Source organism: Theobroma cacao, chromosome 4 (genome assembly GCF_000208745.1).
Source record: "Theobroma cacao cultivar B97-61/B2 chromosome 4, Criollo_cocoa_genome_V2, whole genome shotgun sequence".
NCBI classification, from domain to species: domain Eukaryota; kingdom Viridiplantae; phylum Streptophyta; class Magnoliopsida; order Malvales; family Malvaceae; genus Theobroma; species Theobroma cacao.
Window position 1 is genome coordinate 3,017,349 of NC_030853.1, and position 15,192 is coordinate 3,032,540.

Genomic DNA, 15,192 nt, shown 5'->3' on the forward strand with positions numbered 1-15,192 from the left:
ATAGCAATGTCTGAAAATATCGTAAACACATCATAATGATAGATGAATTAAGCCAATGAACAAAATGAAATTACTTATACATTGCTACACTACCCTCGGAGTCGATATCCACCGTGACTGAGCCACCCTCTTGAACATATCCGTTCAAGATCCTGTCAGCCAAGGTATCCTCAAAAAGCCTCACGATAGCCCTCCTCAATGGCCTTGCTCCATAGCTTGGGTTTTTTCCTTCTATCACCAGCCTCTCCTTAAATCTCTCTGTCACTTGGATTTTGATGTTCTTTAATTTCATCACCCTATCACTAACTTCCTTAAGCATCACATCAACTATTTCCTTCAGCTGTCGGTTGGTTAGCGTATGAAACAATATAACTTCATCTATCCTATTCAAGAACTCAGCCCGGAAAATTTTCTTCAGTTCTTCAGCCACTTTCAGCTTGATTTGCTCCGATTGATTGTTTCCTTCTCCAATCACAGTACCAGCAACATTGGCTGTCATTATTATGATGGTATTTTTGAAGTCAATTAACTGCCCCTTATTATCTGTCAGCCTACCATCATCCAGGATTTGCAGCATGGTGTCAAAGACATTCCTATGAGCCTTCTCAATCTCATCAAAGAGAATCACAGTGTGAGGCCTGCGACGAACAGATTCAGTCAGCTGGCCACCATCATCATAGCCAACGTATCCAGGTGGAGAACCGAAAAACTTTGAAACCGTATGCTTCTCCATGTATTCACTCATATCCACCCTGATCATCGCTTCTTTGGCGCCATAATATTCATCTGCCAAAGCTTTAGCCATTTCTGTTTTTCCCACCCCTGTAGGACCGGTGAACAAGAAGCTTGCTATGGGGCGTGAAGGGTCTCTCACACCAACTCTAGCACGGCGTATGGCACGACTGATTGCTTCAACAGCTTCATGCTGTCCTATAATTCGCTTTTGCAAAGTACTCTCCATATTCAATAGCTTAAGACTCTCTTCTGAAGAAAGTTTCTCGACAGGAATTCCTGTCCATGAAGCAACAATTTCTTGTATACTGTGTTCTGTCAAAATCTGAGTTCTTGGTGGCTTATGCGCTTGACAAAGCTGAACTCTAGCTCCAGCCTCATCAATGAGGTCTATTGCCTTATCAGGCAGAAATCTTTCACTGAAATATTTAGAAGCAGAGAAGCATCAGAGAAGATGTAATTAAACTGAATTATAAACATGAATTGTGGTATTGTAACCTGATATATTGATGGGATAACTGTGCCGCAGCAATCAAAGCATTTTCTTCGTAGATGACATTGTGGTAAGCTCCATATTTTTTGCTTAACCCTTTCAATATATGTATTGTTTCATCTACAGGTGGTTCAGGCACTTCCACTGGCAGGAATCGCCTTTTCAGGGCTGCATCTTTCTCTATGTATTTTCTGTATTCATCTGGGGTTGTGGCACCAATACACTACACCAGCAAAATTACCTCAGTTAAAACAGTTAATAAAATCTAAAACTTTGTAGTATGTGTACAAACTTAAACAGATAAACTACTTTTAGCTCCCCTCTCGCAAGAGCTGGCTTCAAGATGTTTGCAGCGTCAAGGCCTTGGCCTCCAGCACCAGCTCCAATAAGTGTATGGACCTCATCAATAAAGAGAATGATTGCACCTTCACTTTGTTTTACTTCATCAATAAGCATTATTAATCTTTCCTCAAATTCCCCACGATTAGATGCTCCAGCAATAAGACGCCCCATGTCAATAGAAAATATCTGGATCCATGGCAAACGAAGTTACCGGGCAATCGACACAAAATTTTCATTCCCAAAAACCTTTCAGGTTTCAGGATGAATAGCTAAACTGAAACCTTATACAGCGGCTACCAACCTTCTTGCCCTGGAGTTTTAATGGTACTCCTGATTTTATGATGTTTTGCGCCAGCCCTTCCACAATGACAGTTTTCCCAACGCCCGGGTCACCAATGAGGCATGGATTGTTCTTTCTCCTCTTGCACAGTATCTGTGTAACTCGCTCTACTTGTTTCAGCCTTCCTACTAGAGGATCCAACTTACCCTGAAAAATTAGAACCGAGCCATTGTCACCCCATTCGCTCTCAACAAGAAAATGACAGTTATAAATAACGAACACCAGCTTATAAATGTAAACAAACAGTTTCTATTTAACAATTTGGAACCAACAAGAAAAGTATGGGTTATACCTCCTGTGCCATTTTAGTCAAATCAGTTGCGTATTTGTTCAGCATTTCCAACTTAACAGATTGTTGCTGCTCAAGCTTCTCCATATCAACTCCAACTGTTCTCTATTCTTCTTTATGTATCTATATGCTAGAAAAGAAAACATCAACTTGTGGAATTTGGCTGGGAACTGGAGTCATCTTGGGTGCACTTTTATACCACAACCTGGAGCCAATGTTGTAGGATGTTACTCAATTCAACGCAGCATTGGCTGCCTCATCACTTCCCAAGATTGTTGCTTGCGGTTCTCTCTGCAATTTTCCACCAGCATTGGCTGCCTCATCACTTCCCAAGATTGTTGCTTGCAGTTCCCTTCGCAATTTTTCCACTTTTCGTTCAAAATTGGGTGCAGCTTCCAAAGAGTTCATGATTATTAGTAACTCATGTTTTGTATATTAATTGCAAACAAGCTGGAGGTGAGTCTTCTCCCTCCCTGTTTTTGTCCCCTAGGTTTCCTACAAGTGTATAATCATTAATGTTACATTAGTGCTAATATACCCTTCACAGCAATCAAGTAAGTTGACCATCAACATTCAACAGTCACCTTGTGCTGCACTGGCGCTGCTAGAATGTTTGGACTTTGGGACAGATTTCAGGTTCTTGGATCTCCCTGGACAGAGAAGAAAGCCCAAGGTTTTACAAAAAAAGGTTGATGGGTCCAAATGCATTTCTACGAAGGGCATAATAACACTAGCCTGGTTTGTTTAAAGTTCATCATAGAGGGCCCGACCATAAAAGACAATCTCCCAATCCTGAGCCATCCGAGACATTTCATGCTCTAAAGAAAAAGATCGCTTCTTAAGGATTATAAATAATAATTTGTAATATTAAATTTTAATATTTTGTATATAATTTTTTATTTATTAATATTGATAATAAATATAAAAATTGATTTTAAATTTGTTTTTTAATCAAGATTTTAAAATGTTTGAGTATTTTAACATATAATATCTAAGATATTCTCAAGCACAAACTCATATAACAATTTTAAAATTTAATTTGACACTTATAAGATTCAAAGAACCTATCAATTTATAGAGTTCGGGATAAAGCACTTAAAAATTAACGAGTGCCTTATCTATTGTCATTTTAGATGAAAAGGTCAAACGAAAAAATCAAAGTGGAATAGTAGAGAAAAAAGACTTAGAAAGAAAGTTATGTTGGTGTTGCATTGCATGAATCTAGTTCCTGGAGAATAGATGAAGTCCGAGTGGGGGTGCTCCATTTATGAGCAACCAAGTGTCAGAATTGAACACTGTAGGTTAGCAGCCGTTGATTGGATATGTCCTAGTAAGCACTGCGCACCAGCACATGGATCCATGTGAGAAACCATACATAAAACATTAAGCAAGAAAAATTAAAAGAAATCATGATAATATACCATAGTCCATACCACAAATTTCTTTCTTCTTTCTTTCAGGTTTTCAAGAGTAAGGAATTAGGCCTAGGGGTGAGCGTAAGTCAGTTTCAGTCGGTTTCGATTTCGGGAGAAACTAAAACCGCTTAAATCAAACTTTTTTTTATGATCCACCGAAACCAACCAATCATAAGAAAAAATCAATCAATCGAAATTGACTTCAATTTCGGTCGGCTTCTGTTGGTTGGAGGGTGCATTGGGCTTGGGGTTAAATGACTCAAAAATATTAAAATCATGAAAAAATTTGTATTGAGTTTGGACTTAAATTTGTGTTAAGTCCATTTTTATAATTGAAATCAAATTCATATTTTTTAAATAAACAATCCAACTCATATGATTTATTTTTAATTATATAATTAAACACTATATAATTTTTTTTTAATAAAACAATAACCATCATATTATTTATTTATAAGAATCCTTAATGAATAATTTACTTTTAAAGAAGCAATAAATACCATATATTAAATAGGTTAACGAAAATATTAAATAAAATTGAGAAGAGAAGGAAAAAAGATTTTCATAAATTGTACATATTATGCAATGCAATTTAGTAATTTATGTAATGTAATTAATCTATATGTGAGAAGTACAACATAAATTAGTAAATTGCATTGCATATTATGAATAATTTATGGTATTTGGGGTTTAGGGTTTCAAAAGTGGCTGATTTGTAGAAAAAATATTAAAATTGGGGAGGGGAAAGAAGAGGAGGGATTAATGAGGGTACAAAGGGAATTTCCTTTTATGGGTCGGTTTTTCGATCGGCTCAGATGGGGAGGAAGTGTCTCTGGCCATCGAGCCGGCTAACTCCCTTAACCGCCGGGTAAAACCAACGCCACAACCAGTATAAAAAAAACAAGCCTATTGTGGCCGTTGACCTCAGTTCCGGTCGGTTGCAAGTTGCAACGGCGCAACCGACCGGTTGCTCACTCCTAATTAGGCCCATCTCAATATCATTTGTGACTGTGAGAGTTTCTCCAAGCCTGGCCGGCACAATCAATTCAAACAGAGAAACAATGGTTTTCGGCTTCATTTCCAAGCTGAAAAAGAGAAGAGTTTTGCTATTATCATTGGATATCATTATCAACAGGATAAAGAATTCCTTTTAATTCTTTTTAACGTACGGTATAAATACATGCTAATGATTCGAATTACTCAAGTATGACACAAGACAATCATGAGTCAATTGAATTTATTATAGTGTCATGCATATATGCACACTTTAGCTTCGTCGCTAATCCAGAACTTCACCTCACATGACGTCATAGTATTTTGTGGGTAAATTCCGTTCTCATCACCGAAGATAATACTGTTAATTTTATTTAATAAAATAATAAAAATATTTTTTAGGTGTAACAAATGTATTAGTTTTTAAATCGAAAGTGTTTTGATAATTTTATTAAATGAAATTAATGATATAATTCTCTACGAGAACAGAACTTATGGATGAGATGTTAATTGGAGAAAAAAATCATGGAAAGAAAATTGAAATCTCAAAAAATATAAAGTATAATCCTTAAAAAAAAACTCTTAAATTATTTAGAAAAATGTAAATAAGTTTTTTTATTTTAAACTAAATAAACCCTTACCATTAATAATAAACAATAATTGACTAATTATTATTAGTTAAAACATAATTATAATTTTATGCTATGTGACGTTAACATGTCATAAAAATACCAATGTATAATGATAATATAGTCATATAGTATTTTCATCTTTCGCATCAATATTATGTTAATACCATGTAAACAAAAAATAACAAATAATATTTTAATTAATGATAATTAATCCGTCATTAATAATGATCTATTTAAATCAAAATAAAAGAATAAAAACTTAATTAAAATAATAAAAAATAAATATATATTTTAATTTTTTTAAATAATTTAAAAAATTTTAAATATTATATTAAAATATAAATAGAGTTTTCCGTATTTAAAATAGGAACTGCCCACGCTGCTGCATGCATATTTAGAAAAGGACCAAGGACCACTGCAGAATAAAACATTAGTAGTGGAATGAGTTAAGTGGTTTGTTAATAACAAACACGTTGAGGTAAATTATTAATTAGCAAATGTAATTAAGAGACAAGAGACAGTACAGGTTGTAAGATGATAAAGTTGTCTGACGGTTGTCTCCACAATCTTAATAAGATGACAACCGTCTTATTCCTTTAATGACCCAATAATTTTTCCCCTGCATTATTGCAACTTGTGCTAATACTATAATTCTCTTTTCATGATTTCTTATGCAAATTTCTCTTCTTTTTCCTTTTTTTTTTAGTCTTTGGGTAAGAGCCGTTGACACCACCAACAGGTTTCAGCACTTTGGGATTTGAGACCCACCACTACTGCAAATTAATTAAGGCTTAAACCCTCCCTTTGATGTTACTTTTACAATTTTTTTTTTATTTGAAGAAAGAGATTTGAACTTTAATTTTTAAACAGGAGATCATATACCTATCAATGAACAAAATATTTGATATTACTTTTACATTTAATTTAAAGATCATTAAAGTAGATATGTGGGACAAGCAGATTTGTCATGGATATTAATTTACTCGTGGTTAACTTTGATCAAACAACAAGCATGCGGATGGTGCCCCGTGCAGTATAATGATATTGGATTGTTTACGCATATAATTATCTAGCAATTGTGACGGGTAAGGTACTTGATAATTTAAAAGTACTCAAATCCAAATCTGAGTAAAATTTAACTATTTGTGCTCTATTCGAGTCTAATAAAAAATCAACACTTGATATCTAAAATTAATTATTAATACTCTAAAAAACCCGAATTCAAATCACATGTAGAACCAACAATGAATTTTAATAAGTAATTAGTTCAAAACCATAATTTAATAATATTAGAAATTATTATTCATAATCAAATTCAAATAATGAGTATCTTATAATTACTGCTCAAATACTAATAATTTTATTACTCAAATCTTACACTATTCAAATAGTGTAGAGTACTTGATTATAAATTTTTTTTTTTAAAAGGCTTTTATAAAATACTCATTGTGACCCCTATACTTAATATTATACATTTTAGATGGCAATGAATTTTATTAATCTTAATTCAAATATTACGATGTACATATCATCTTTTTCCAAATGTAACTACTCCTGATTGTTGTTCCTTTTGCCTTATTCCGTAAGAAATTAAGGATAAAAAATTAGGTGTTTAATTTCTTGAATATTTGGAAATTTAGACCTGCATATATGGCTAGAGCTGAGCACATAAAAAAGCCCTTTAGAATGATAAATGAAATATTGAAATTCAAAGCAAAATAATAATAGTAGTATCCCTTACTAGGTATTCATGTTACTGTGTGCCAACATAAGTAAAGAGTTGACTTTAATTTTCTTGCTATTATATAGTAACCATTATTATACTATAGTAATTCATAGATCATATGATTGTGAAAAGGAACATTTAAAGTGAATAAAAAAAGAAAAAAAACATTTTTCAATAAAATTTTTCGTCATTGAAATATTTCCAGAGAACTATTTTTATTGAAAAAATGTTGTGTGTTTTGCCTGATAGAACCTAATGAAAGAAAGCATGTGATCATCAGCAGAATGAAAACCATGTATGAAATGCAATTCCCAATTTTCCCTTTCGACTTTGCATTTGTTTTTCCTAGAAAATAAACTGTGCTAGCAATAGAATATGCAAAAGGTGAAGAAGTTGCTATAAGTTAAATAGACTGTAGGCTAGTCTTTTGAAAAGGTGAAGCTTTTCCTTTAAAGTTTAATCATCTTGTTTGAAAGGGAAACAAAGGGATATAATTTGAAATGAATTGTCGGTCAGTCCAGCAATCTTAACTTAGCGTGAGAATCCAAATCTTTCTGATCATATTCCCTTCCACACATATATATACATACACATATATATAGTATTATTTAGATCAATTTCACTTCCACTGTGCTACAGCTGGCTTGGTTATTCCTTGTGGCAAAGAAAAAAAAATTAATGTTTATAATTATAAAATACTGTTATCTCAATTGGAATGATCAATTTGTTGCTGACTCAAGTTGTGGAATCTTGTTGGATATTTTATGGCACTGCTGATGCTTCCATTAATTCTCTTATATTTTCCTTCACTAGGGCAATTGTGATGAGGGCAACCCAATGCTTACTTTTTAAGCTTAAATAATAAAAAAGTACGTCACGTATTGCTGCTATTTTTAATTTTAACAAAAAATTAATAGTTGTCAAACTTAAAATTAATTGACATTTTCTTGTCGGCGTGACATGATAGTATGACTCATTTTACATTAATTTTTATAGGGTTATGTCTACCATCACGCAATTATATTAATTATCATATCATATATTAATTAAATAAAAAAATATCAATTGATAATAAATTTGATGGTTGTTAAATATTTTATTAAAATTAAGAGTTTGCGACTTGTTTAGTTATAATAAAAGAATAAAAAATTAAGGGTTTTTAAAGTACTTAAACCCCTTGTTTTTTAGTGTTCTGCTAGGAAAAAGTTCTTCGCTTTTGACTTTTGAGCTCTGTTTGATAGAAACATAGAAGAAATTCACAGAGCTAAAGACATTTCCTTGCTTCTTCTTGTTAGTTCCTAAAAAATTAAGACAAAAGTAATTTCAGTAGTACTAAGTAGTAATAGTTGTAAGATTGAAAAGTCAAGCACAAGATCTTTTTTCCATTTCATGTGTGTTTTTTCCTTTTCAGTAAGCAAAGTTTGTCCAATTTTGTTTTCTTCTTTTTCAGAAAAGAAAAGAGTTCATTGCCTCCGAAGAGAAAAGCAAGAGTACCTTGAAAACTTCAGCCTCTTCTTTGTTTTGTTTTCCTACTTAAAAGGGAGTAATTCTTATCCCTATCTACATTATCTCAAAAAGAAATAAAAGCACCGAAAGACTGAGCTACTTCCTGGTAAAAAAGAACCAAAAATAAAACTAAGAATAGTATTTCTAGTACTAGTAGTTAATAACTTCCTTACCCTTCTGTTTCGATTACAAATGATCATTAAATAGGACAGGTCATGAGTGCTATGAGTCATGTTCAGGGCTCCTCTCCTCTGCATGGAAATGTGTGTCAGTTTCCATCTGCTGCAACGCTTTCTTCCTCCTCCACCAATAAATTCCCTGCCTGATCTCCTTCTTCATCACTGATCTTTTCTGAGGTATAGTCCCATTCAAGCCTATTTTACACTGCTCTTGTTTCCACTTTTCAGTGCTTTCCCATCGACATGCTTAGATCCTTAGCCAGGTATTCTTTTTTATATCTTCAACCTTAGCTTTCTTTCTTTCCTAATTTGCCATCAACTATGTTTACAGAAACTCTGTTGATTCTGTTTCTTTGACTAATCCAGGCAGTTCAAGTTTGTTACCAGTAAGCAACTTAGATTTTACTCTGTAGATGGTTCTGGCGGGAGGTAAGCTCATCGAGTGGTCATGATTTTCAGCTGCTTGGATTCCCTTTTTTTTTTTTGGCTAGTGGTAGGGGATGGACTCTCGAGGGCTAAATCTGAATTTTCTTGATTAGACAACATAAAAAGAGCTTCTGAATTCTGACAGTTTCCCAGGAAAGTGTAGGTCTAAATAGTTGTAGTCATGAACTTGATTTTTCTTTTGCAGAACACTGGCATAATAAGACTAGTGCACCTTTCCTTTCATTTCTTGAATGACTAAAGAGATTGGCAAGTTCAGGTGGTTCAGCTTCCACATAATTTTCCCATCAAACCTTCTTCTTCTTCTTCTTCTTCTTCATTTCTTTCAAAATCTTCCACCAAAAAGCTGCTACTAAGTGCTAATTGTGAGCAGAAACATGTTTTCCATTTGAATTTAGAAGCAATTTTTCAAGCATTCTGAATCTCACCAATGATAAAATTGCCCGTTATCACTTGATTAGTGTTGAAACTTTGTTTAGTCTTTTAATGAAGAAATAGGTAATCATTACAAACGATATCTGTTTTCCATTTCTACTTGATTATGACTTTTTCTTGTTAATCTTTTTTTAGCTCAATTACAGTAGTAACTAAGTTTAACCTGTTCACTTTTATGCTAGCTTGTCAATTCTCATCTGTCTCTTTCTTCTTTCATTAGTTTTCTTTTCCCTTTCTTTGTGCAATTTACTCACACGATTGATTTATCATATATCATTCTGTTCTAATCTTTCCCATGCCTTCTCCCCTAGATCTAGGCTAGCAAACCATGTTTTCTGAAAATATTTTTTTTATGAAACGTCTCAAAGACACAGAAAAATTAATGTAACTCTACACATGCAAGCTGAAGATCTGCCAGATTTTAGGGTTGGTTTTGTTTTATTCATTTTATTAACATGACGAAACAGATCACAGCAACATTTTTGTTAATCCTGCAATTTCTTTATTGTGATCATGGGAAAAGTGTGGTCCATTCAAATATTTGTCAAACATAAAGAATTATTTGATTGGACATGGCTAAGTTGATGGGCATTGTCATCATTATGAACATTCGTTTTTTCCAATATATCCAGCTGCCTCTTTGTTCAAACAAGACAATGACCGGTCTCGTCTTTCGTCCCACATTTTGCCTTTTTTGCTTACGGTGAATATCTCTGTTTGCTTCTTTGGAAAAAAAAAAGCAGGTTGGAAGGTAAAGTAGCCTTGATAACAGGGGGTGCAAGTGGGCTTGGCAAGGCCACCGCCTTCGAGTTCATAAAAAATGGAGCCCAGGTCATCATTGCAGACATCGATTCTCAAACAGGCCCGCAAGCTGCCGATGACCTGGGCCCTGCAGCACAATTTGTGCAATGTGATGTGGCTATGGAGTCCCAAGTTGCAGAAGCTGTAGAAATTGCCATGGCCCGTCATGGAAAACTTGACATAATGTTCAACAACGCCGGTGTAGCAGGTCAGGCGTTTCCCCCCAGCATTGCGGACCTCGACCTGGATGAATTTGACAGGGTGATGCGGATCAACGTCCGAGGCATGATGGCGGGGATAAAGCATGCAGCCCGAGTGATGGTTCCCGCTGTCTCGGGCTCCATTCTTTGCACATCGAGTATTAGTGGCCTGATGGGTGGGCTGGGTCCCCATCCATACACAGTAGCAAAATTCACAATCCCCGGAATTGTAAAGTCTGTAGCTAGTGAGTTATGCCGAAGTGGCGTGAGGATCAACTGCATTTCACCAGCTCCCATCCCAACTCCAATGGTGATAAATCAAATAGCTCAGATTTACCAGGGTGTTCCCAAAGAGAAGGTAATGGAGATTATCAATGGGCTAGGGGAGCTGAAAGGAGCCAAATGCGAGGACATAGATGTGGCGAAGGCTGCACTGTACTTGGCCTCGGATGAAGCAAAGTACGTAACAGGTCATAACTTGGTTGTTGATGGAGGTTTCACCAGCTTCAAGAACCTTAGCTTCCCATCTCCCTGACCAGCTTGTCTGATATATCATACTTGTTTTTATTTTGCTTTCTTCTTTGATCATCAAAATCATTTAGCTCCGCTTTGATTTGGATTGAGGGTTTTGTTCTTTTCTATTGAAAAGCTACAATACGCAACGGAATGGACGTACTGAAACTGAAATAGCAAAAGAAATTAAGGGAAAATCTAGACAAGAAAAGGTATATCTGCCTTGGTAGTTTTCCATTAACAAAATTACAAGCACATATGTTACCGTTGGCATGCTGGAAAATCTATACTGACATGTTTAGTCGGGAAGAATAGACTATTTCATTTTCCACTATATACATATATATATATATATATATATATATATATATATATTATATTCATGTGAAATTCAATTTCTTAACTTGATTCAAAAAACAAAACAAAAAAAGATAATGACCACTTAAAGAGAAGGTAGATTAATTGATATTTTACTTTTGGAACTTTGGGTACTCCTCCTTCGATAAAAAATAAAAATCTCTTGTAAGCTTGGACTACCACTCCCAAAATCCCATACTTGGGCTACCTTACTCATTGGAAGAGAACCAAAATAATAAGTAAACTATCCAATAAATCAGTAACAGAAAAAATCAGAGAATGGTATAGCTTTGCCAGTATTGTTGAGGTGGAGGGCGAGAATTCATGCTTCTCTATCCCCAAACAAAGAGGACATCCGAGCACCCATTTTCCTTTTCTTCTGTTTCTTTATGTGGATTCCCTTATCAATTACTAATACTAATTAGCATAAGCAAAAAGCGAATCAAATTTTTGTAATATATTAGACAGATAACATGATTTTGAAATCGAGGGAACTCAGGATGGGTGCAAGGGATTTGCATTGCATTCCCATGGTATTAACTATTCCGAACTGCGTGCACAAAATAAGTTTGCTTTGGATCAACAGTCAGGATAACTAATGGTTATCTTTTGGATCAGTATATATATGGACGTTGTTAGTATTTATTTCTTTGGGGCACTTGGCCTCTTTTTTTTTTTTTTAAATTAAAAATGCAATGCTAAGATTACACGACCCTTTTACTTATAAGTGGGTTGGGCTAAGCCATCTAGAAACCGACTCATCATCCTTCTTCCACCTAATGAGCACTTGGGGAACCGTCGAAGCCCATGCAGTGGAACTCAGCCAGTTGATACATTTATAATTGGTATTAATACTAAACAGACCCTCTGAATTATGTTTATTTATATAACTAAATCATATTCTTTTGTTGTATTCAAACAAGTTTTTACCTTTTGATTTGTAATTATACTAACCCTTTAATCTTTGTGAAAAATTAACAACAACCAAACTTAATATCAACTGATATTTTTTGTCTACGTGACACATTATATGACCTCCTAATACTTTTTATCTACATGGTCATGTGGTTACATTATACGTTTTTTGTCCATGTGGGTATATAAAATCAGTTGTTGCATTAATTGCCGCATGATTATTCATCAAGCCTCATTATATGTCATATGATATTGAGTTTGATAATTATTAATTTTTTATTAAAATTAAAGATTTATAATAAAAAAGTAAAAAATTAATTACATAAATTGACATAATTCATCGACATTTTTAATATTTAGACCTTAATAATATGATTAGGAGAAAGTCTAAAAAAGTTGTTAACAGATTTTCCGAAGTTTGCCTTGGCATGATCTTGAATCTTATCTCTTCAATATATAACTAGTCTCAAGAGAGAAATATTTAATATTTAATAACTATCTATATGAAAAGTTTGTATATTCTATCTTATGATTTTATTGATAGACATGTTGTGTTTAAATGCAAGTTGTGATAGTAATACAAAGGAAAGAAATATTTACAATAAATTATTGTCTAATGTAAAGGCATTAATTAATTATGCTGTAGATTAAGGAATTAGGAGTTAATTATAGCAATTAGCCAATGATCATAGTCTATAATTAAGGAGAATAAGATCTCAAGTCAAATCTCCTTCATTAATATAAGCCCATTGCATACATTCTAGAGGTAGCAACAGCTAGCCAGACAACAAAAGTTTCTAAAGGTGGCGAAATCTACTCAAGGAAAGACGTCAATGACGGAAAATTCTAAAAATCCAAATTCATTTTTGTTCATAAATTGAATGCTCAAGTACAGAACCCCTTTATTTACTGAAAAAAAAAAAAACGGAAGTTAGTTCTCTGCATTTTATTTACTCACGAGAGGCTCAACCGGGTATTAATGGCCTTACCCACCAAATACCTTGGAACAATATTTGCAGCCATAAGCCACTCTACAAAATTGTTGGTGTGCATCCCATTTTACTCCAAATGGCTACAAATTCATTGAATTTGTAATAAAATAATTGAATTTTTCAATTGGTCTGCACTTGGCAGTTTACGTAATAAATTTGGACATTAAACATACATTATAAAAGTGTAACTGATGCGTCAGGAATTCATATTTCTAATTAAAAAACATACTTATCAAGCAATAAAAAATCCTTACTAATTATAAGTTCATAATCTCTTTCATTTCTTATTGATGTTAAATTCATAATACATACAAACTCCATAACTAAATTTTATTTTTAATGTTGTTAAAAATTTGTATAATGCAATGAAATCTATGAAAGTATTGTCGTAAAAAATATACAAATGATGTTACTAAAAATATTTTTAATAACACATTTAAGACTAAATCAAATTTGTTGCAACATTACAAATATCAAATCGAAAGGTTCAAAACAGATTCTTTAATGACATTGTTTTTTGATATATATATATATATAAAAGCATGTATGTGTAATCGGGATGCACCATTTTTTTTTTTTTTTACCAATTTACTTGCTTATATGTACTTGGTTGGTACTCTTATATTGTCGAATAATATTCATGAATTTGAAGAGACAAGGATCAAATGAAATAATTCAAAGAGATTTGGAATATCGAAGAAAATCATCATCTTGTACTAGCCAATAGGTATGGGGATAATTGAAGAATGTAGATTGCAAACTTTCTGAGCTAACAGATCTATATTTTACTATTAATATTATTAGGTCCCACAGTTTTGGTATGGTCCTGTCTAGGTAACCTGTGATTGACTCGTCACCTTTTAAGCCATGGAGATCTAGGGGGGAATACTCTTTTTTTTTTTTATGGGTAAAAACATGCTATCATTCTTTTTTATCTTATAAATTTTATAAATTAAATCGGATCACACACATATATATATATATATATATATATTATTAATTACTCATCACATCAATGAAATTATGAAAGCATCAAACCTTTTTTTATTTATTTATGAAGAATTGATTTAATCAGTTCGTTCATTTTAAATGATGATAATTGATTTTGAATTTAAAAATTGATGATGTTTGATTGGTATTATTTAAAATGTTAACTTGCCATAAAATGAATAATAGTTAAGAATAAGTCTAAATGAAATCGGATCACATATATGTATATAGTATTTATTACTCATCATCTCTCAATGGAATTATGAAAGTATCAAATCTTCTTTTACGTGTCACTAGCAATTGGTTCAATTTATTATTAGTTCATTCACATGGACAAAAAGAGATTTTTGGTTATCTAAAATGTTAGTTATGATAAAATGAACAGAAAGAACTTCTTTAAAAGAAAAACTACACATCTTAACCTAACTAGCTAGCTTGCTTAGGGGATGGAGTAGTTCCTGATATTTCGACTTCGGAAACCCTCTTCTCTTCTATCTAACATTTGTGCAAGAAATAAAGCTTTGAAAACTTTACAGGGAGGTAGCCATCAGCCATCACCACAAGGTCGTCAAGTTCACATGTCGGGGGAAGGGCAAAGTTGCAAACCGCCAAGTTAAAAAACAAAGGGCGGGCGGGTAGAACTATGATCTTGGCCTTGCATGGAAGCTGTAGGACCCACTGGTTTGATTAGTCCGTTCTCTTGATTAGTTGCATGTTTGCCACGTGTTTCTTTTCACGTCATCGTAATCCTAGTCTCTCACGTGAAAGGGAGAACTTGTTTGAAAGTTGGAAGTCTGCTTCGCTTTCCCCTCTGCCCCTCTCGTCTCGACTCATGTAAAGATTTTCAGAGTAGTTTGGCAAATAGCGAAGCACAGAAAACGCTGCAGTCAGTTTCGTT

General features: G+C 33.6%; 2 protein-coding genes across 2 annotated transcripts; one reads left to right on the forward strand and one right to left on the reverse strand.

The window, feature by feature from the left end:
- On the reverse strand, positions 22–2,283 carry LOC18601118 (chaperone protein ClpC2, chloroplastic). Its single transcript, XM_018118968.1, has 5 exons — positions 2,200–2,283; positions 1,869–2,054; positions 1,535–1,753; positions 1,231–1,448; positions 22–1,151 (listed from the first exon to the last, which is right to left on the reverse strand). Exons 1-5 carry the CDS (start codon positions 2,281–2,283, stop codon positions 71–73), a joined length of 1,788 nt encoding a protein of 595 aa, XP_017974457.1. The 3' UTR covers positions 22–70.
- Positions 8,432–11,150, forward strand: LOC18601119 (short-chain dehydrogenase reductase 2a). The gene is made up of 3 exons (XM_007031945.2): positions 8,432–8,910; positions 9,014–9,076; positions 10,270–11,150. The coding sequence occupies exons 1-3, from the start codon at positions 8,891–8,893 to the stop codon at positions 11,060–11,062; spliced, it is 876 nt and encodes a 291-aa protein (XP_007032007.2). The 5' UTR covers positions 8,432–8,890; the 3' UTR covers positions 11,063–11,150.

Bases quoted from the DNA above. Each gene is read 5' to 3' on its own strand.
- LOC18601118 (XM_018118968.1), bottom strand. From the start codon at position 2,283: ATGGAGAAGCTTGAGCAGCAACAATCTGTTAAGTTGGAAATGCTGAAC. The intron at 2,055-2,199 runs GTATAACCCATA...CTAATTTTTCAG, and splicing joins TGACTAAAATGGCACAGGAG to GGTAAGTTGGATCCTCTAGT. The intron at 1,754-1,868 runs GTTGGTAGCCGC...CCATGGATCCAG, and splicing joins TAAAACTCCAGGGCAAGAAG to ATATTTTCTATTGACATGGG.
- LOC18601119 (XM_007031945.2), top strand. From the start codon at position 8,891: ATGCTTAGATCCTTAGCCAG. The intron at 8,911-9,013 runs GTATTCTTTTTT...TGACTAATCCAG, and splicing joins ATGCTTAGATCCTTAGCCAG to GCAGTTCAAGTTTGTTACCA. The intron at 9,077-10,269 runs GTAAGCTCATCG...AAAAAAAAGCAG, and splicing joins GTAGATGGTTCTGGCGGGAG to GTTGGAAGGTAAAGTAGCCT.